General features: G+C 34.5%; 1 protein-coding gene across 4 annotated transcripts in view; it reads right to left on the bottom strand.

Annotated features, from left to right (window-relative positions):
* The window catches only part of LOC118006502 (nipped-B-like protein), a 205924-nt gene that overhangs the window by 58821 nt on the left and 126096 nt on the right, over window positions 1–21007 (bottom strand). For all 4 annotated transcript variants that reach the window (XM_034999188.1, XM_034999187.1, XM_034999189.1 and 1 more), the window contains 5 exons: window positions 7477–7659; window positions 2856–3053; window positions 2535–2606; window positions 2356–2445; window positions 528–631 (listed from right to left, as the gene is read on the bottom strand). In XM_034999188.1, the coding sequence (XP_034855079.1) occupies window positions 528–631; window positions 2356–2445; window positions 2535–2606; window positions 2856–3053; window positions 7477–7659 (647 nt within the window). The remainder of the gene's footprint in view (window positions 1–527; window positions 632–2355; window positions 2446–2534; window positions 2607–2855; window positions 3054–7476; window positions 7660–21007) is intronic.

Genomic DNA, 21007 nt, shown 5'->3' with positions numbered 1-21007 from the left:
CAAACACACAGACACAGAGAACAGATGGGTGGTTGCCACAGGAGTTGGGGATAGGGGCTAAGGTGGGTGAAGATGGTCAAAAGGTACAAATTTCCTGTTATAAGTAAGTCCTCAGGATGTAATGTACAGCATGGTGACTACAGTTAAACTATCCTGCATATCTGAAAGTTCCTAAGAGAGTAGAACTTAAAAGTTCTCATCACAGAAAAAAAAAATGTAACTATGTGTGATGATGGATGTTAACTAGATTTACTGTTGTGATCATTTTGCAGTGTATACAAATATCAACTGGTTATGAAACATGAAACTAATATAACTTATATGCAATATGATTTTCTTTAGAATAATTTACAGAATACTTCTTTGAGTCTTGTTTTTTAAAAAAGAAATAGTTCAGTTAAACTCTCAGAAGGCAACCATAAACTGTGTTCATTATTATTTATGTAATCTTTGTAATTTTCCTTGAAAACTTTAATTTCAAATATTAGACCTTAAGTAAATATATAAATTTTTCTTTAGTGAGATACCTTATCCATTATACCCATTGCTTTAATTTTAGCAGATTCACTGCCGAGTTCATTAAGCTGATGTTTTCCTAAAAGAAGTTCCTGAGGAATTTCATCATCATCACCTAAAAAACCAAACCAAACAGTTTAGGTACAATAAATAGCTCAAAATAGTAAGCTTAACTTTTTAATAAAATTTCTGGACACACAAAGAAATACAAACAAACTAAACAAATAACAACCTAAGAGGCTTCAGTTAACCTCAAGCAAACCCTGAATGAAAGGACAGGGATTAAAATGAGAGTTCTGACTAAGATGGGAGGAGGAAATAGATCTCTTATCTTCACTACTTTAGATATACTGTTGACCCTTCTCAACCAAGCTCTCTGCTCCACAGAGTATGGACTACATCAACAGTCTCCCATCCCCTCTGGCTTCTGTTTGGGTTCAGCTAGTGGGGTTCCCTGTCAGAAGATCAAAGAGAAGGAGAGTGAGGTCAGGGTATTTATATCCCTCACTCCTTCCTTGTAAGGTCTCCTCAGGCTGCCTATGTTCTCTGACCAAAAGGTTACTGCTTTTTTTCAAGGGAGTCTACATTATTTTCCCTACAGAATGAGTTCTGGTAACTTCTCTTTACCCTTGTTCCTTTCGGAGTAGGGATGGTAATAGTTCCATGGCTGTTAACCCCAGATTCTGGCACCATCTGTCCCCAACTCTGTAACTGGTCTCTTTGTAAATAAGTCCTCCTCAAATTATCCTAATTTGAGAGTGCCATCTGTCTTAATGTTGGGATTCTGTTGGGATCTTAAATGACATGGAAGACAGTCTCTCAGCACACAATTGGTATGCCAAATAATGGAGAAATGCATTAATGATACTTTGTGACTTTCACAAAACAAATACTTTTAAAATAAAGGGTAATATAATATAAAGGGTAATGTAACTTTTAAGACATTTTCAAATAGGTGGACTGATATCAAAATTATTGTATATTATATGGCTTTTGTATAAATCAGGCACTAGTGTTTTTACCAGCCGAAGGTGGCATGGAATTGTTGAGAGTAGCTCTAAATACTGTAAGCAGTGTTACATTTTTATATTTAAAGATATGATCTTTACATATTATTATAAAAGGAATATATTAATATATTAATCCTATTGTATTCTAATTGGTTTACTATCTTGTTTTCCGTATTAGATTCTGTATTACTTAAAGCCAGGGGCTGGGGTATTTATCTTTGCATATCTAGCACTTAATATACTGCTGACAAAGAGTAAGTATTCAATAAATACTGTCTATAAGAATAAATGAGCAGATGCATGGGTTCCTATTTCTGCATCCTTGCTCATATTAGTACTCTCCTTACCTAGCACCTACTCATGTCTCATCTGAATAAAGGTTTCTTTAATTATCATCACCTACTTTGGTAGCTGCGTTCTCAGGATTCCAAAGACACTATCAATAATACCTGATTATTACATTAAAGTTTTCAGTTTCTTGATAACATAGACTACACTTGAGGGGTGCCTGGGTGGCTCAGTCAGTTAAGCATCTGCCTTCAGCTCAGGTCACGATCCCAGGGTCCTGGGATCGAGTCCCACACAAGGCTCTCTGCTCAGCAGGGAGTCTGTCTGTTTCTCAAATAATCTTTAAAGCAAAACAAAACAAAACAACCAAATAAACATAGACTACACTTGACTCTACAACTAGATTTTAAGTTTCTAGAGAGCAAAGACTATCCCTCTGTATGCACTAGAGAATTGGCAGAAAGCTTAAATACATAGGTAAATATATTTAAAACTGACTTTATATTTAGAGGTAAATAAATATTTCTTAAAATGATTTTACCAAATGCAGTAAAATCCATATCTTCTAAATTATCCAAAATATTCTCTATTGAGGCTGTGAATCTCTTAAAAGTTGAAGAATCCATCATTTCTACAACAGAGAAAAAATAAAAACTTATCACATTACATGTAGAAAACTGAAGTTGAAGACTATGAACAAAGACAAACTAAAAATGTTACCTTCAGGTGTTAGTTTTGGTTCATAAGCTTTCCTCTTCTTCTGTTTTTCTTTTTTCTTCATTTTTCTAGCAACTAAAATAAACATAAAGAAATATTGAAATACAGGAATGACAACTTAAAATAGTTCTATTTTTGCTTCTAGTTTCCTCCAGAACATTAAATACTGAAACAATAACCACTGCCATTCCAAACTAAATATATACTTCTGTCTTAACAAATAGTTGTTAATTAACCCATAAAAAGGTATCAAATATTCTTCAAAGTTAAAGACCTAAATTTAAAGCAGCTTATGTAAGAAATCCGTTGACACTGATGAATTACCCTCACTAAGGCTGGGAGGAGGAGAATAATCTTCCATGTCAGAATCTGATGGGCTTCGGTTTCGATAACGACCACCACCCGAACTCCTTCTTCCTTCATGAGAGTGGCCACTTCTCCTATGATCCCCAGAGCTTCTTCTGTCACGCTCTTCATATTCCCATGCTTTATCATCATCTTTTTTATGTCGTTTCCTAGAGGCTAGAAGCAAATCCCCATGACAAATAATTTACCTCATTTAAAAAGACTATTAAAACTTGTATGCACTTCACAAATGAACCACATGGGGGAAAATCATTGTGTGGGTCTAGGAAATGGAGTCATTTTGTTTAATCAGAAATATAAATTATGGTATAGAAATGGTATCACTTATTTTAGCATTATCCTATTATTTTAGATTTAAAGATTTCTACATGAATTTGGTTTGCTAATAAATAGGAATGTTCTGGGAATTAAACAGGGCTCATTTCAAAGAAAGGTATTCAGTGAGTCAGTAAAGATAATATCTAACCATCAGGATTAATTAAGGCATGTAAAACAATCTTTATCTAGGATTTGGATGAAAAACAGAAACACCTTAAAGCATATGAATTACTGATGGGGAGCAGGGCTTGGGGGAAAAGTAAACTTTTGAGAAAGTGCTATAGAATATGGAGTAATCATGTATACCAACAATGAAAAGCCAAGTTAAGCCCAAAACTTAGGTATAAAGTCAAAAGACTGATAATCTAACATCACAGACCTACAGAGATAGAATAAATCTGTACAGTTGTAAATACTTATATATTGAATTCAGTTCTCCAGCAATGTACTTGCTTAAACCCAAGGAGAAATGCTTTTTAAGCTTATACATGCTACATAAACATATTTATATATGTTACCTTCAGTTCCTTCCCCAACCTTCCAAGGGTCTAAGCATTCCATTAAATACACCAGTACTGACAGGAACTTCCAGACAGAACTAGCAAACAGATTTCATCTGACACATCAACTCTGATCAACTGGTAATAGCTGCCTAGAGCATTATATTTCCCCCAAGAAAGCATCATATTTCAACAAGAAAGACTGATTAGAGATGTCTGTCTTGTGAGAGCTTGAGGGCAGTACAAGTGACAAATATTTACCATACCTGCTCTAGGGTGTACCACCACCAACTTAAAACTAGGATAGAGAACTGATGTGTCCTATATCTTGGCATCTTGTTTTGACCACTTGTTGGTGACAATGAAATACTTTCCAGTCTGTTGAACTAAATCTGACTCCCCTGCTTTCTTTGAACTGGCTTCTATTTAGAATTCCTAACTATGATCAATACCCAAATACTTAAAACTCTTGGTGAGTCCCCTTAAAGCCTTAGATTTAAGGATGCTAACCTCTGGCCCATGCACTCAATCTATGCTTGTGCTGGTGCCTTTAGGTGGATAAGCAATGTCTGTACCCTGGCTAATCTTACCCTTACATGCTGCCTTAGCTACTCCTATTCAAGAATCTAGTTTGGTTTCTGGTTCTGGACCCTTCTGTCCAATCTACTGACAGCATAGCAGAAAAAGATAATTTTGTTTCCTCTACTTTTTGGTCATAGGCTTGGCATAGCAAGATAGTTCATAAAAAAAGACAAACATAAGTGCATATATTTAAATCTCCCATGATTTTCTTCGTAATTAGGCATAAATCTGACATGAAATATGAGGAAGAAGTAGGACTCCCCCCCTTTACAATTAGGGTATGCCCCAGTACATTCTCTTAGTGAGAGGCTGCCTTATAAACTAATACAAGGTGTGTGTGTGTGTGTGCGCGCGCATGTTTGTGTCAGAGAAACAGGTCATTTATGTAACATTCACTAAATATTTTTTCAACAAGTACTAAAATACCTACTAAATATGAGAAATAACAACTAATAAGTTTGTTCAGAAATGTGCAGAAAGTAGTATTCTATGATCTAAAATATGACTGACTTAGCCTTTCTGAATTTTAATTTCTTAAGAAATCCATTTCAAGCATTCAATTCTATGATTAGAAAATGCTTGAAAAATCTTACAATTGTTAGCAAGAACATACAATATACTGTATTGGTGGTAATTTTTATAGGCCTTGAAAATTTTGTTTCACATTCATTAAACTTTAGGAAATTTGGATAAAAATAGGATGGCAAATTAGAAAAAACCCCACCCAACTTCTATGATACAGTGTGTTGTAATAAGGCTATCAGGATCCCAATTCACTGTTACTAGTTTGTTCTTTCTCTATTGCCCTCATAACCCTGAAAGAAGTAGGGGAGGAGCTCAGCAGACAGGTAAAATATGCCTTGAGTGTCTTCCACCTTCCCTTTCTAAATTTTACCTACATTGCTCCTTAGCTTATGTCTTCCCTCCTCCTTCCTTCTCCAGCAACCCAATGACCTTGTACTTGTGTTATGGCTACCCATATCTATGTGGCCCAACTTTCAAAGTTACCCCCCCTCAACCCTTCCCCCATCCTTCAATAAAACAATTGCCTTAGTTTTAGATTTTTAGGAAATCAATTTGATTAAACTGCAGTAAAACCTTAAGTTTCAAAAAGTCTCTCAAAGCAGCATAATGCTTGTGCTTATGTTCTCATAATACTTCTACATTTTGTACTACACTGTCTCTTCACTACATTGTTTTTGTCATGGTGTAATGACAATTTGGTTGTTTATGTCAACAACCAACTGAAATTCTTTCATCTCTCAAATCAGTGCCTCTGAGTCAATTTTTCTATAGTTACTTGTATAGAAATAAACTAAGAAAAACAGGAAGCTACTCTGAGGTCTCTTGAAAAATCCAGAGAAACTTCTTGTGCCTAGCAGGTTGAAACTGAGGTTCTCCAACTAATATCAGCTTCCAATATACTTGGGAATAGATGTAACAGGATCCATGGCTTTAAGATGACAATGTATGCTCCCATAAGATGAAACGACAGCTCTCATAATAGAAAGCAAGGAAAAGAATAGTGACTGCACTGATGACAAACATAAGGCATGTGTGGCTCTCTCTCCTGTTTTACACTTGGTGGGTATTTCTGATATGCTATCCTTTCTACTAACTGTGAGGTAGCTTCAAATTCTCATCAGTTTAGCACTGCAGGGAGACACTCAGTTAAATGCAGTTGAAGTGTGATTTGAAACCAATCTGCAACTAAGGAACTCCTCCTTCTTAGCTATTCCCTTTAGAAATGGGTGATGTTTTGGGGATGGGGGAGAAGGAGGAAGAGTGAAGGAGAGGCATGTATGTAAAGGGGAGTGAGTTTCTGGGCCACCAGATCTCCTTTCTCCTCTCCCTTTCCAGAGCATATGTTCCCATATGACCAAAATGTTTGATTATAATAAAAAAGTATTAACTTAAGCCATTGAAATATATTGCATGTAAATACATCTCATGATAATAACAAGTTATAACAATTATACATATAATTAAATGTCAGATTAACTTTGCTCTATATTTTATTTCAATTTTAAAACTTTGTTCATATTTGTTCAGTATTCATAGTCTACTCCTCATAGCTCAAGAGCTCACAATTTAAAGAAGATCAGAGTAAATGAACATTGAAAACTTTGGAGGAGGTGAAGGATTTCCATCAGCAATATACATTTAAAATTGGCAGCATGCATCTGTCCTTCCTGCCCTTGCTTGTCACACCTCAATCTATGGAAACTAGGTGGAAAAGGTAGAACACACTGGTGGTCTTCCCACTTCTTTTGGTCATAATGACTAAGTCAGTTGGCACACAAGTGAAGATCTCCCATAGTCTGTTTCCACTGAATGCCGTTTAAGTCAAACAAGGTTGCTGACCCCTCTTGGCTAGGCTCAATTCTCTTGCTCCAGAAGAAGGAAGATAGGGATAAAAGAGAAGAACTTTTTCAGTGGACCAGTAGGAAGACAGGCGAGGTATAGCAAGTCTAGTGCAAAGACAGGTGATCACAGTGTTGTAGAGAGGTAGCTGTGTAGTGAAGAAGCCAGCTCTGGAAAACAGTGAAACAAGGGAGGAATTCCAGGACACAGCTGGGCAAAAAGGAGAAGCCAGGTCCAAACCACACAGATAACTGGCAATGTGGCTAATCCATTCATAATTTAGTGATAGTATGGTTTTAAATATTTCTTCACCTGGCTATCTCCTATGTGTCCTTCAGGACTCAAGTGTCACCTCTTCCAGTAAGTATTCCCTGAACCCCCAAGTATAATTCTGATGCCAATCCAATGTGGTCCCATAGCACCCTGGATTTACTTATTATCACTGTACTTTTCTCACTGTGCTACAACTGTTTACATAATTCCCCCCATTAGACTGAAGGCTCTTCAAAGACAGGGGCCACATCTTATTTGTATTTTTATTCTCAGTGCCTAACATATATAGTAGGAGCTCAATAAATGTTTGCTAAATACAGACACGTACCTGTGTTATTTGACACTAATTATAGCTCATTAAATTTTTTTTCTTGGTGCCAACTGATCTCATCTTTTGCACATTTTTTAAGTATAAAGAAAAAAAACTCGCTATACTATGTTATTAAGATCACTGTACTCTTCCTAACCCCCCAAATTATGAATGAGACAAACATAACAATCTGCTTAATTCTAAAATAATAATAAAGTTATGTGATACTTACATTCAAAAGCTTCATCACTATCATTATCTTCATCTGAACTGATTTCAGCATATTTTGGCTTTTCATTAACTGTGCTACGCTTGCGTTTATTCATTTTCACACGTTCACAAAGTGGCATGGTGGATTCAATTTCTGCCAGAAGTTCGGGGGGTAATTCTTTTAACACTGATTGATCTATACTACCTATTAATGAAAGGTAAGAAAAGAATTTAAATCTGAAGATAAAAGGGAAATTTTAACTAAATTAGCACAATAAAAATGAAATATTAGTATTTATATAAGTTTTCTAAGTCAGCTTTGTATTTTAATAAAACACGTATTTAAAATTCTAACAGGTTTCACCCTAAACTGATAATGCAGTTTTTATACATATATCATTATATAATAACTTAAAAAACGTAAAAAGGGTAGTTATATCATCCATTTTTGATATAATGCCTTCATTTGTGTGTATGGACTAAAACTTTCTAAAACCAGAGATCCGCCGGCATTATCCAGTCTGTATGTAGTAAGGGATTCATCTTGCATTCTTGGTAGCACCCAAATTTGTTTTACAGAGGTCTGGACCAGTTAGTTTGAAAGTAATACTATCTCTCAGTGCAAATTTGAAGAGTTGGAAGACATTTATCATACCCTTCTCTTCCTCTATGCTCTTGGTTGTATACTGTGGCTGGGACAAGAGTTTTATAACTTTTACCTATCACTGTCTATTTGAGAGGCATGGTAATGCCTTTAGTATTACAAAGAACTTCCTCAAATAGATAAACCAATATATGCATTAAAGTGAAGAGAATAAAAACATGAAAGGCAGGATAAATAAAAATATATTAAATGTAAATGTCTATAATTAAAAATAGTAAATTCAAGTTTGTTAGGAAATAAGTTCATATTTTCCCATGAAAGACTAAGACAGGATAAAAATATACCAACATAGTAACATTAACATATTTACTACTTAATCCTACACACATATACACAAATACACTAACAGTTGCTATGAAGAAACAAATTCTTAACACCCTACTGAGAGCTTAAAAACAAAGAAGTAGCAAAAGGTATTTATTCAGGATAATTTGTCCTTGATGACTATTAAAGATGACAATTTTAAATTACTTACCCTTGTAAATCTCTGAGTGGAAGTATAAAAATGATGTCTTACCTGCTAAATTTTAGAAATTGGGAGCAAGGAGTACCTTAGTGGTTTATAGCAGGGAATATTAGTAACTATAATCAACCTTAACACTATAACATTTGAATGATAATAGTACTTATGTAAAGGATACAAATAAATCATGACAAAAATGAATGGGTACTGATTAAGACACTTTCAAAGCCTCAACATATAATCCCAATAATTTAAGAATATAAAACATAAATTATTAATCTCGATGGAGGAATAATCCTTTTTTATTCTTTGTGGAACTTTTAGTCAACATCATGAAGGCATTATTTCAGTTAACTTTTACTCCTTTATTTTTCTAAGGACACACATAGCAAAAATTTTACCCAACAAAGATGTAATACTTGTGACTGGTAATATCCCAAAGACTTCACTGCTGAGAATCCTGACATACTAATGTTGAGTGTACTTATCTGTGTCACTTTCAAATCATGCAACATTACTCTGTGCTGGCTTTCTTAATTCAACTGTATTTTATCAGTGATGTCCCCTTTTTAGAATATTGATACAGGTAAAAGAAACCAACTTTAGCTTTGGATTGTCCATACATTCAGCCCCAAGGTAAACACATTATGCACCTCATTTAAAATTCCTTAATGTCTTGGGGTACCTGGGTGGCTCAGTCTGCTAAGCATCCAACTCTTGATTTAGGATCAGGTCATGATCTCAGGGTCCTGAGACTGAGCCCCGCACTGGGCTCCACGCTGAGTGTGGAGCCTGCTTGGGATTCTCTCTCTCCTTATGCCCCTCCCTTTCTCTTAAAAAAAAAAAAAAAAAGGTCCTTAATGTCTTGAACACCTCTAATTAAATGTGTTTTTTTGATAGAAGGATCATGTTTTCTAGTATTTATCTCCCCTTTCCACATGACCTATAATATTTAGTATGTATATGTTAATGGTTAATAAATGCTTTTTGATTGCCTGTCATTCATAATTTCCTATGATCACTTACAAGTGTACTTCCTGTATAGTTTCTGAATTACTATATTTTATAGGCAAATGAAGACTTTCCCAAATTTTAAGAAATGAAACTGCTTTCTTTTTTGTACTACCTAAAATGTTATAAACCTTTTTGGGTATTTAAATATAGACAACCCAAAGTATTTGGCCCTTAGTCCATCATGAAATTTTTTAGAAAGCAGATTTCTCTGATTATGTTCTGCTTAGACTAAATTCCCATTCTCAGAGACATATACTGACCTGATACTAATATCCCAGAATTATAATATACAGATAAATATACAAAAATAATCAAGGGTCAATATATGTATTGGTACTTGTACTCTCTTTACAATGGTTTATTATATCCCCAGAGCAAGGAGTCTGCTCTCTTCTTTCTCTCTTTAAAAAAAAAAAAAATTCCTCACAACAGCCAGACACAGAAAACTTACATCATATATTTCATAAAGCAGGCATCAAAGTTTATTCATTGTAATTTACCATCTTATTCCCTAAATTAAAAAGAATGCTATCAAATTTAAGAGCTTTTGTATTCTGTAGATCATTTTAACGTCTGTATAACTCTGAAAGGTACAGCAACATAATTCAAAGACCAAATGTTTAATTTCTGAAGATGACCCAACTTAAAAAAAAATCCAGCAATGGGGGGTAATGTCTCTCAATGTACCATCCTCCAAAAGTAAACCCTCTTTCATTTTGAATAGAAACACCTATTCCACAGGTTTATGCATTTTCTGAATTAAACCACCTTTCTTCCTTTTAGTAAAACACTTTATAAACTGATTCAGCCAGGTCCCTTGATTACAAAGGTTAAGAGATAAAATATTTGACTTTCCTATACTCACAATCAGCGTGTTTAATACATTATCAAGGATTGAATAACTGACTCAGCTTCAATTGATATGAATAAACAGTGAGTACCTCAAATGGTGCCTATGATGTACTTGGTTATGTTCTTTCTCGTGAATTAGGAAATAATCTTTTAAATGAAAAAATAATGTCTATTTCTCAACACAATGATTTTATAAGTTATTGTTGTTTGTGGAGTTATTTGTTCTTAAAAGCTTCAGATTGCTCGTACTTTATGATTATCTTTCTCACCTCATTTCTCCCATCCCAGTTACTTTATTCTCTAAATCAGGTGTTTGAATTACCATAGAATTTTAAGTTATTGGCTTGAGAGGATAATGTTATTTTTTGTGAAGTACTACACTTTCAGCTTTTGTAGATATATAATAGACACAGCACACCTCTATTTTCTAGCTCTCATAAGGCTAAACTTAGGAGAGCTATACTATCTAAAATTTAGCACATCTAGAAGCATAGATGTGCCTACATTTATTAATCTTGGATTCAAGTATAAATCACTCCTATTAGCACAATGAGCAGATTATTAAAACCAGACTACTAAAAGTCTGAGAGTCACTAATCTGATAACTAAAAATGTGTGTTAAGTGAAAAACCCCAAGATTAAAATAAACCACCTCAATTAGTGAACTCTTTAGGACTGAAGATTCAGACAATGGAAACCAGTCATATTCAGAAACAAACCATGAAACTCACATAAACCTCCAAATTATGTAAGTCATAAAAAACATCTTAGGTATAATGTAGTTAAGTGACAATTCTTAGAATAACCTACACAAATTACAGGGGAGTAGCATCAAATGGATCTTTAATGAGAGGCAAAAGAAAATAAAAATTTTGTAGTGTATGTTGTCAATCGGCCCATCTTGTGACCCTACGTGGGTTAATATGGTTTGAAGATACATATTTTTTGGTGGAAATGGTTCCTAAATGCAAGCCTACGTCTTTATTTGAAGCCAATGTTAAGAAGTACAACCAAGGAGCATAAACTGCAGATTACACAGCCCTGAAATACGGTAACAGTTGGGAGGTATAAACAAAAAGCAGCAACCTAAAGAGAAATAGTAAAAAAAATGTGTGGTTCAACTATGAGACCAGACATTGAATGTTCCTTTCACAGGGACCCCAAGGTCATAACCTGATGGCAGTACTAGGGGTAAAGAGGAAGCCTGTGCCAAATCCTCCGTGAATACAGGGATATGGAAGATTGGTGTCAGAAGTTTTGAGGACTCCGAGAAACAAACTGAGGGTGTTAGAGGCGAGGGGGGTGGGGGGATGGGTTAGCCTGGTGATGGGTATTAAGGAGGGCACATTCTGCATGGAGCACTGGGTGTTATACGAAAACAGTGAAGCGTGGATCACTATATCAAAAACTAATGATGTACTGTATGGTGACTAACGTAACATAACATTAAAAAAAAAAAGTTTTGGGCGCCTGGGTGGCTCAGTTGGTTAAGCGACTGCCTTCGGCTCAGGTCATGATCCTGGAGTCCCGGGATCGAGTCCCGCATCGGGCTCCCTGCTCAGCAGGGAGTCTGCTTCTCCCTCTGACCCTCCTCCCTCTCATGCTCTCTGTCTCTCATTCTCTCTCTCTCAAATAAATAAATAAAATCTTTAAAAAAATAAAAAAAATAAATAAATTAAAAAAAAAAAGTTTTGAGGACACAAAACAATGACCTTAGGGGAAGAACTCTGACATGTGTATTTTAGCAATTATAGTTGATCCCTAAACAACACAGGTTTGAACTGCATGGGTCCACTTCTATGCCAAATTTTTTTTTTTCATACAGTATAGTTCTGTAAAAGTATTTTATTTTCCTTATGATTTTCTTAATAACACTTTTTCTCTAGCTTACTTCATTGTAAGAGTACAGTATATATGTAACATACAAAATATGTATTAGTCGACTTTATGTTATTTTTAAGGCTTCCTGGTCAACATCAGGCTATCAGTAAATTTGGGAGGAGTCAAGAGTTATACATGGATTTTTGACTGTGTGTTGGAGGGTGAGTGCCCCTAGCCTCCATGTTGTTCAAGCATCAACTGTACTTGGAAGGAGCAATAGCAAACTAGGAGAAAGGAGAGTCTACTTTTTAGTGCTAAGGCTCCTTCACTGAATGAAAATGAGGGAAGTGAAACTCACAGCTTTCTACTGTAGATGTTAACAGTCATCAGGGTAATAAGAAGGGAGGATCTGTTTATAACTGAGGATGAAGTCTTAATTTAAGGGAAGAGAGCATCAGGTAAACTACCTCCCCTAGAAGAAAAGAGTCAGGAAATAGAGAGGTTTGCTTTTTTTGTAATGGTTTAGGATAAATGAAGTCATGCATAATGAGATAGTCTGGTATAAAGTTGCCTTAATTTTGATAAGAGGCAAAGAGACCCCAGGTACTGGCTGAAGGCCTAATAACGCTTATTCAGGATTATAAAAAAATTAAAAAAAAAAAAAAAGATTTTTTTTTAAGGAAAGACTAGTAGTTGAACTCATCTTTGGCTAGGGAGGGGTGGTCAGGGTCAAATCTGCAGCTATTCTCTTTCTCATAGTCTTTGAGAAATACAGAAACTAATGCAAAGAACCATTATATAATCACTACACAAAGAATGTTACAACCTAAGAACTGGCAAGTCTCCTTTTCAATGTTAAGCAGCAATTTTTAAGTTGCAGGTTATGGCCCATAAGCATCTTGTGAAATCAGTTTTGTGGGTCTTGACTAGCAGTTGTTTTAAAATGAAAGTGAAAATGTCAGTTTTTTGCTTGTAGTACAGCGATTGTTAATATGTGCCTGTATGTGTGCATTAGGTCACAACATGCATTTTATTTCTTAGGGCACAATCACAAAAGTTTTAAAGTCTTTTATGTTTTATGGTTGCCAGTCCTTTCAAAATAGTTGAGTCAATTCAAATTGAAAAGGTCCTTTTAGGTTAATCAAACTCAATGTGTGGACTCTTCCTACTGTTTAAGCTATAGGTTCGATTAAAGATAAAGAATAATTTGAATAAAACGTTTAAAATTAAATTGATTTTACTCATTATAAGTTGATAGGATAGTGACTACCTTGGGTTTTTAAAAAAGATTTTATTTATTTGAGAGAGAGAGAGAGAGACAGTGAAAGCACAGAAGGAAAAGGAGACGGACAAGCAGACTTCCTGCTGAGCAGGGAGCCCGACTCAGGGCTTAATCCCAGCACCCTGGGATCGTGACCTGAGCAGAAGGCAGATGCTTAACCGACTGAGTCACCCAGGTGCCCCAGGATAGTGACTATCTTGTATCAGAGAGCTTAATTATCTATGCCTATAATTCTGATATAAAAGTTGCTGTTTCATTTCTGAAGTCCCATTACAATAAAATCTTAGATTACTCAGAAATTACTTTTCTATTTTTGATGTAAATCTTCTAATAAGCACTGTATCCATCTCTTTTAATAAGACAACTTATTGGGGCATCTGGGTGGCTCAGTTGGTTAAGTGTTGGACTCCTGGTTTTGACTCAGGTCGTGATCTCATGGGGTCACGTGATCACAGGATACTGAGCCCCGCACTGGGCTCTGCGCTCAGCGGGGGAGTCGGCCTGAAGATTCTCTCCCTCTGCTCCTTCCCTCATACTCTCTCTCTCTGTCTCTCATATAAATAAATAAATCTTTTTAAAAAATCCACAAAAACCCAACCCCCCAACCCATCCCCCAAGAAAAGCAATGAGACAACTTCTTGACTCATGATCATTATTGAAAAGATCACTGCTTTACACAGCAATGCCTTTAGGAGTTGACTGCTATGCATAAAGTGCTTGAGATGATATGAAATGATTCAGGCTTTGTTTTTGAGTTCTGTAGGCCTGCTTGTAGTTTACTGAAATGTATACACTCAGGATCAGCTAACTTGTGTAGAATATATAACACACAGCAAAAGGGGTTAAAATCCTTTAACCCTTTTATACTATTCATGGATATTTATTCCAAGAAAATTTACACAACAAAAAAGTTCTATGAAGATGTTTAGATCAGTTTTATCTATTTTAATATCTTTTCCCAGCTGAAAATTCTTTTCTAAATCCTGAAAGCAGTTCTTAGTTGTTCTATATTGATAATTACAGAGAAGTTTTTCCACAAAGTGAAATATAAGATTTAATAATTGACATGTAACAAGTATAAGGTATTTTAAAAGCAATTTAAGTCTGTATATACTTGTTATATATTTATATTTTATATATTAATTATATATTAACATATTAATAATATATATAGCCCCACTAAATGAAGTACTCTCAGATATTAAATATCCTGCTTAAAATATTGTATTTGGCAAATTTCATACTACATTCATAAATACTGGAAAAGAACTAGAAAACTACTTCAAAACTCATTCTAGATGAATCCTTTTATCACACACACAAATACTCAAATGGCAGTGGAAAATCCAAATTTTAGGTCTCATTTGCTACAGAATAAATAATCTAGTTATCAGATTCACCTACATTAAAATTTCAATTTTATATCTATAGTAGGCTTAGCAAACTATAGCCTGTGGGGTCAAATTTGCCCACCACATGTTTCTGTATATAAAGTTTTATTAGAATACATCGACACACAATTATTTACATGTTGTCTATAGTTGCTTTTGTATTACAATGTTAAAGATAAGTGGCCCACAAAGCCTAAAATATTTACAATCTGGGCCTTTGGAGAAAGTCTACTGACCCCTGATCTATATCAAGTCATACTTTAATTCAAATTGGAACAAAGTACCCACCTTGCCAGTGCAGTTACAACAGTTATATTCTGTACATTTTAGGTCACTGAAAATTGGTTTATTTAATGAAGACAAATACCAAGGATTTGGTTTGTAGCAACTGAAAAAACACTCTTATGAATGAAGTAGACAAAAGAAAAGATTCTAAGAAAAATCTGGTTTTAAGCACCACAGTTTTGATATTGACATTGGTACTCCAAAGATTTCATCAAAGTGTACATATTATATTACTATGAAGAAGAACTATAAGAAGAAACAGGGATCAAATAATCCTTTCCTTGATATGTATATACAGAGAGAAAAATAAATAGTGGAAGCACAACCTAACTTTATGTCTTAATGAACTAGAAAAAGAAAAAGCCCAAATTTAATAGGAGATACTAAATACTAAAGCAGTAATAAATGAAATAGACTAAAAATAGAAAAGATCAATGAAACTAAGAGCTGAATTTTTGAAAAGATAAACAAAATAGACAAAACTTTAGCTATACACTTACCAAGAAAAAAAGGAAGAGGAATCAAATAACATTATAAACAAAAGAAGAGACATCAAAATGGATACCACACAAAGGATCCTAAAATATATATATATTTATATTCCTAGAAACATATAACCTACCAAGATTGACTCATGAAGAAACAGAAAATCTGAAGAAATAAATTATTAGGAGACTGGATTAGTAATCAAAATCTTCCCAACAAAGAAAAGTCCAGACCAGACAACTTCTCTGGTGAATTCTAACAAAAAAGAATGAATACTAATTCTTTTCAAGCACTTCCAAAAACAGAAGAGGAAGGAAAGGAGAGAACACATCTAAAGCCAGCATTACCCTGATACCAAAACCAGAAAAGGACACTACAAGAAATGAAAATTATAGGCCAAGGGATGCCTGGGTGGCTCAGTTGGTTAAGCTTCTGGCTTTTGATCTCAGATCAGGTCTTGATCTCAGGGTTGTGAGTTCAAGCCCAGCACTGGGCTCCACACTGGGCATGGAGCCTACGTTAAAAAAAAATTACAGGCCAATACTCTTCTACTCATGATAAATATAGATTCAAAGTCCTCAACTAAATAATTGCAAACAGAATTTAATAACACATTAAAAGAAACAGGATTATATACCACAATCCAGTGGGATTTATTGCAGAATGGTTCAAAATCCACCAATCAATGTGATATACATTCACAAAATGAATGATAAAAATCATATGATCATTTTAATAGATACAGAAAAGCATTTTAGAAAATTCAACATTCATTCATGATAAAAAAAAAAAAAACAACCCATAAAACTCAACAAACTATGTACAGAGGAAATGTACCTTAACATACTAAAGGCCACATATGACAAGCCCACAGCTATTATCATACTCAATGGTGAAAAGCTTTCCAAGATGAGGAACAAGATAAAGATGCCCAATCTCGCCACTTTTATTCAACCTAGTACTGGAAGTCTTAGCCAGAGCAGAGCAATTAGGCAAGAAAATAAATAAATAAATAAATAAATAAATAAATGGCATCCAAACCAGAAAGGAAATTGTCTCTATTGGCAGATTACATGATATTATATATAGAAAACCCCAAAGACTCCGCCAAAAAACCTGTTAGAACTAATAAACAAATAAGGTTGCAGGATACAAAATCAATATACAAAAATCAGCTGCATTTTGATACACTAACAAACTATCAGAAAGAGAAATTAAGAAAACAGTCCATTTATAATTGCATCCAAAAAAATAAAATATCAAGGAATAAATTCCCCATGGAGGTGAAAGATCCGTACACCGAAAACTAGAAAACACTGATGAAATGAACTGAAGAGACAAATAAATGCTAACAAATTTCTACGCTCGTGGATTAGAAGAATTAATGCTATAAAAATGTCCATACTACCCAAAGCCATCTACACATTCAATGCAATCCCTATCAAAATTTCAATATTTTTTTTATAGAAAAAGAACAACCCTAAAGTTTGTACAGAACCATGAAATAAATAGGCAAAGCAATCTTAAGAAAGAAGAACAAACCTTGGGGCACCATGCTTCCTGATCTTAAACTATGTTGTAAAGCTATAGTAATCAAAACAGTATAATACTGGCATCAAAACAGACACATATATCAATGGAACAGAGAACTCAGAAATAAATTCATGCATATATGGTCAATTAACTTACAAAAAAGTAGCCAAGAATATTCAATGAAGAAAGGATAGTCATTTTATTTATTTATTTATTTTAAAGATTTATTTATTTATTTGAGAGAGTGAGAATGAGAGAGAGAGAGAGAGTACACGAGAGGGGGGAGGGTTAGAGGGAGAAGCAGGCTCCTCGCTGAGCAGGGAGCCCAATGTGGGCATCGATCCAGGGACTCCAGGATCATGTCCTGAGCCGAAGGCAGTTGCTTAACCAACTGAGCCACCGAGGCGCCCGAAAGGATAGTCATTTTAATAAATGGTGCTAGAAAAACTGGACAGCTACATGCAAAAGAATGAAACTGGACCACTATCTTACATTATACACAAAAACCAACTCAAAATGAATTAAAGATTTGAACATATGACTTGAAACCACAAAACTCCTAGAAGAAAACATAGATGGTAAGCTCCTGGACACTGGTCTTTGCAATGGTTTTTTTGGATTTGATACCAAAGCAAAGGCGACAAAAGCAAAAATAAACAAGCGGTACTACATCACACTAAAAAGCTTCTACACAGCAAAGGAAGCCACCAACAAAATGAAAAGGCAACCTACTGAATAGGAGAAAATATGTGCAAATCATGTATCTGATCAGAGGTTAATATCTAAAATCTATGAAGAACTTACAACTCAACAGCAAAACAAAACAATCTGATTAAAAAATGAGTAGAGATCCGAATAGACATTTTTCAAAGAAGACATATAGATGGTCAACAAGTATATGAAAAGATGCTCAACATCACTAATCATCAAGATAATGCAAATCAAAACCATAAGGAGCTACACCTGTTAGAATGGCAAAAAGATAATAGGTAACAAGTGCTGGTGAGAATGTGGAGAAAATGTAACCTTGTGCACTGTTGGCGGGAATATAAATTGGTGCAGCCACTACGAAAAACAGTAGGGAGGTTCCTCAAAAAATTGAAAACAGAACTACCATATGATCCAGCAATACCCACTTCTGGGTATATATCCAAAGGAAATGAAATCACTGTCTCAAAGAGATATCACCATAGCCTGCCCCGACCCATGATCACTGAAGCATTATTTACAATAGCCAAGACATGGAAACAACCTAAGTTGTTTAGTTTATTGACAAATGAATAAAGAATGGTGTATATGCGTGCACACACAATGGAATATTATTTACCCATAAAAAGGAGGAGATCATATCATTTGCAACTACAAGGATGTACCCCGAGGGCATTATGCTAAGAGAAGTCAGTTAGACAGTGAAAGACAAATACTGTTATGATCTCACTTATATGTGGAATCTAAAAAAACAACTCACAGAAACAGAGAACAGACTGGTGGTTGCCAGAGACAGGGCGGGGAGGTGACTGGTGGGTGAAACGGGTACAGGTGGTCAAAAGGTAAAAACTTCCAGTTACAAGATAAATAATTTACGGGGATGTAATGTACACCAAGGTGACTATAGTTAACAATACTATATTGTATATTTGAAAGTTGCTAAGATAGTAAATCTTAAAAGTTTTCATCACAAGGAAAAAAACAGAACTATGTGAGGTAATGAAAGCTCACTAACCTTACTGTAATAATCATTTCACAATATATACATATATCAAATCATTTTTATACACTTTAATAAAATGTTATATGTTAAATATATTTCAAAAAATAAAGAAATGGGGACGCCTGGGTGGCTTAGTCGGTTAAGCGTCTGCCTTTGGCTCAGGTCATGATCCCAGGGTCCTGGGATCGAGTCCCCCACATTGGGCTCCTTGCTCGGCAGGGAGTCTGCTTCTCCCTCTGCCTGCAGCTCCCCGTTTGTGTTCTCTCTCTCTGACAAATAAATAAAATCTTAAAAAAAAAAAATAAAGAAAGAAATGGTGGTAGCAATGTCTCCAAATATACTCTGACTATAAAATATATATATATAAAATGATTTATTTTAAAAAATTACTCTTCATTAGATAAATTCAATTAAAAATGGCATGATCACATTTCTTCATATAAAAAAACTGGACAGGTTTTGGCTCTTTCTGTAAGATTGATTTTGGTCCTCATAACTGAATAAGGTAGGAAGAAAACTGGTTTCTCCATTTTAAAAGTGAATGGACCAAGGCTTTGAAAGGCTACAATTTATTCAAGATTCTGATACCAGTGCTCTTTGTACTATCATTTATAATGAACTTAATGGAGAATTTTCAATTTTCAACATCAGAAGCCAGAGAAGGCTAATTTTTTTGTGGGCAGAGGAGGGGATCCAGATTTAAAATTCCACATTATATTGTATTATATCATATAGTGTGTTATATACTGTTACTCTATTATTCTAATATAGTGAATTCTCTTATTCTAAAAAAAAAAGTTACTGAAGCCCTCCTCTGTAAGAGGATGATAATAGCTGTTAAGATAATGAATACCTACTTGACATACTATACTCAATTATACTATGTCTTATATTATACATACAGTTGACCTTGAATAACATGGGTATGACCTACACAGGTCCACTTACACACAGATTTTTTCCAATAAATACAGTACAGCACTATAAATGTATTTTCTTTTCCTTATGATTTTAGTAATGTTTTCTTTTCTCTAGCTTACTTTATTGTAAGAGTACAGTATATAATACATACAAATACAAAATATGTGTTAATCAATTGTTTATGTTATCAGTAAGGCTTCTGGTCAATAGCAGGTCACTGGTAGTTAAGTTTTTGCAGAGTCAAAAGGTATATGTGGATTTTCAAGTGTGTGGGGCCAGCGCCCCCACCCTCCATGCTGTCAGAAGGTCAACTGTACATGAAACTATATAATAATATTAGATTACTACAATATTATGTTAACGATTTATGACGATTATAACGATTTAATATTATACTATGATCTATCAAGTAGATATCCATTATCTTAGCATAGGTATCAGGCTCTTACAAGGGAGGATTTCAGTAACTTTTTTTAGAGTAAGAAGGAATTCAGTATGTTAGAGTAATGACTGTTTCTTCATAAATAGGAGGTTCTTCCACATTATTTATTTACCTTATTTACCCCTCAACCATATGCCTATTTTTAACATACAGGAAAACCTTATAGAAGCTATGTCCTTGGACTGGCTTGAGAAATGGAATGAGAAGGAGCAAAAACACCATTAGTAAATTTTAATACATTTACTTCTTATTAAAAAAATTTTACTTAATCTCTTTAAATCAGTATCAATTATCTATTAAGCAAAATGTGAACCAAAAAATTTTTCTACAAACAGAAATCATGAACAAGTTTTCAAAATACTGCTGTAAAAATTACACCCAACAATGGTTAGGCATATATTATGCCAACTTCTGTAATAAATATTCTCCAAATGTTTCCTAAAGATACCAATGATAGTAAGGTCTTTGCAGAAACTGAAAATTTGAGTTTTTTGAAAAGCATTTTATAAAACTGTTCAAATGAACCACAATAAATTTCCACTGCAGCACTATTAAAGATTTTGAATATTACAATCATACCCACTTTACTAAGAATTCCTCAACTTAGAAATCATCAACTATGTCAAAAATTCACTCAGAAACAGTACTTTCTCTCAAACTTACAGAAGCCTAGAATCCTAAACACAAC

The sequence above is a fragment of the Mirounga leonina genome, unplaced genomic scaffold (assembly GCF_011800145.1).
Source record: "Mirounga leonina isolate KUSES-001 unplaced genomic scaffold, KU_Mleo_1.0 Mir_97, whole genome shotgun sequence".
Lineage (NCBI taxonomy): Eukaryota > Metazoa > Chordata > Mammalia > Carnivora > Phocidae > Mirounga > Mirounga leonina.
The sequence above is the reverse complement of the archived record's forward strand: the minus strand, read 5'-3'. Positions and strand labels throughout refer to the sequence as shown.